Source organism: Triticum aestivum, chromosome 3A (assembly GCF_018294505.1).
Source record: "Triticum aestivum cultivar Chinese Spring chromosome 3A, IWGSC CS RefSeq v2.1, whole genome shotgun sequence".
Taxonomy (NCBI): domain Eukaryota; kingdom Viridiplantae; phylum Streptophyta; class Magnoliopsida; order Poales; family Poaceae; genus Triticum; species Triticum aestivum.
In genome coordinates, this window is record NC_057800.1 from 692613832 (window position 1) to 692616262 (window position 2431).

Below are 2431 nucleotides of genomic sequence, written 5' to 3' on the forward strand. Positions count from 1 at the left end.
CCTCAGTTCCATATTATAGTGCGTATAAGGTTTTGGATGAAATTCCGGAATGTAGTGCGCATTAATATTTTTGGACGAAGATATCCACATGCAAGAGAGTCTGACAAAAGCAAAGGGCATTTCTAGTCTAGATAAAAGTGACAGCACATGTGTTGGTATAAACGCCATAAACAAGGCGCACTATATAGAGGAACGGAGGGAGTACTCCTATTATTTACATTGTTGCAAAGAACAGGGACAGCAGTTGAGGTCTGCAAGACTGCAACTGTACTACAGCTTGTTGGGATCATTTTCTTAATGGCATTATTGCCAAGATCAGTTCTGGTCTGCACGAATAAGATTGCACCCGCACAATGTTGGCAGTTGGCACCAAACGGCGCCATTAGCATGGAAGGCGCACCATACAGTGCCGAGTGTTCAACACTGCCCTCCACGACCTTTTCGAACCGGAAGTTTCTTCCCCTAACCCACTCTTCCACTAACCCAGAGAAGAAATTTCCACGCAAGATGCGGAAAATTCCACCGGCCGCTCGATAAAGGAGTCAATAAGAACACACCAGACTTCATTCACCGTCACGCCAAGTTTTCCAACATTCACGCGCCAACGCAAACACGTCAACCACAAGACTAGAACATCACTACTAGTTCCAACACGCAAAGTTTGATCAAACGTATCAAATGAATGAGCACAAAGACAACACGGCCAAATTATCAGCGATTCGAGCCCAATAGAGACAGAAATTTACAGAACATATCATGTTAAAACTCATATTTACATTACCATATCACACTAGCAGCGCACAGAGGCGCCGGCGATTTTGAGCGGAAAATCTGAAGACGAAAGAACTGAATAAATACCAAGAGCGTACAAAAGAACTGTGCTGCTGCACATCCGATCCTCCCCGACGATCTAGAAATCGAAGCCACCGCCGTCGTCGAACCCGGCGTCGTAGCCGGCATCATACCCGCCGGCGGAGTCGGAGATCATGTCGCCGATGAGGAGCCCGCCGAGCGCGCCTCCGAGGAGCCCCGCGCCGAGGCCCATCCCCATGCCGCTCTTCTTCGGCGGCTTCACGGCCTGCTGCTGGTACCCGTACCCGGCGGGCTGCTGTGGTGGATAGCCGTAGCCGCCGTACCCTCCTTGCGGCGGCGGGGGCGGGTAGCCGTACCCGGCCGGCTGCTGCGGTGGGTACCCGTAGCCGTACTGCGGGGGCGGGGCGCCGTAGGGAGCGCCGGTGCTGGGTCCCGCCGCGGCCGCTGGGTAGGCCGTCACTGGCTCGCCTGCCTTCGCCGGCTTTCCTGACGGACCAGCGGGTGGGTAGCCGGCGGGTGCGGGGTAGGCGGTGGATGGCTCGCCTGTCTTGCCAGCGGGTGGGTAGCCGGAGGGAGGCGGGTAGGCACCAGCGGTTGCTGCCCCGTCGGCCTTGGCCGCCTGCGGGTACGCGGACTGAGGCGGGTACGCGTTACCAGGCGGTGGATAGGCGGACGGAGCCCCGTAGGCGTCGGCCTTGCCGGCCGGAGGATACGCGCCCTGCGGCGGGTACGCGGCGGCGGGGGGAGGCTGCGCGTACGCGGCCTGCGCACCACCGTAGGCGCCAGCGGCCTGGCCCTGTGTCACCTCGCCGAGCTTATACGAGAAGTTGAGGACCCCCTGGGGCTTCCCGGACCCGATCTTGCGGACCTGGTAGGCGACGAACTTGACCGGAACAGGGCCCTCAGGGGCGCCGGAGAGCAGCTCGGAGAGCGGGATGTGGACCTCGCCGACGTCGCGGTCGCCGAGGGCGCGCTCGGCGCGGAGCAGCACGTGGACGGACCCCGCGGCGTTGGCGGGGACGGTGAACCGGACAGTCGCGTTCCAGGTCGGGTTGCGGCCGCCGGCGCGGTCGGTGGCGACGCGCTGGCGCGAGCGCGGGTCGCCGGAGAGGGAGACGACCGCGTACACCTCCATGGCCGAGAAGAGGTTCACGTCCTTGAGGTCCTTGCCCGATATCAGGGTCAGCTCCAGCGCCCTCTGCGCCATGGCGTCGACGGTCTTGGCGATCTCGGTGTCGATTGCGATTTCTGTGGATCGAGAGAGAGGGGAGAGCAGATCTGGCTGTGGATGGATGTATCCGAAGACTCGGTGGTGGGATCGTTGGGAGAGCACAGGGCTGCGCGTATTATATGGCGGGGAGGGAGCGGAGGGGGTTGCGAGGGTGCTTCTCCCACGCTCATGCTTGGCCCTTAAGGCTGATGCCTGGGCCATGTTCCCCGTGGGTCCGTCATGACAGTGGAATGAGTATGGGTTGTGGTAGGTCCTTCGTGAATAACGCGTCGTTCTCAGTCGGTTTCGCGACACGCGGACGGCGGGGGCTCCCCACTCAGCATGCATGACGCGTGGTCCCCGGGATGCGGCGGGTCCCACGTGTCATCGAGGGGATTCTAGGCGGCG

At 60.4% G+C, this 2431-nt stretch overlaps 1 protein-coding gene across 1 annotated transcript; it reads right to left on the reverse strand.

Annotated features, from left to right (window-relative positions):
* Positions 1–741: 741 nt before the first annotated feature.
* Positions 742–2149, reverse strand: LOC123063268 (protein SRC2). The gene has a single exon (XM_044487008.1). The coding sequence runs from the start codon at positions 2018–2020 to the stop codon at positions 911–913; it is 1110 nt and encodes a 369-aa protein (XP_044342943.1). The 5' UTR covers positions 2021–2149; the 3' UTR covers positions 742–910.
* Between the last annotated feature and the right edge of the window lie 282 nt (positions 2150–2431).

Bases quoted from the DNA above. Each gene is read 5' to 3' on its own strand.
- LOC123063268 (XM_044487008.1), bottom strand. From the start codon at position 2,020: ATGGCGCAGAGGGCGCTGGAGCTGACCCTGATATCGGGCAAGGACCTC.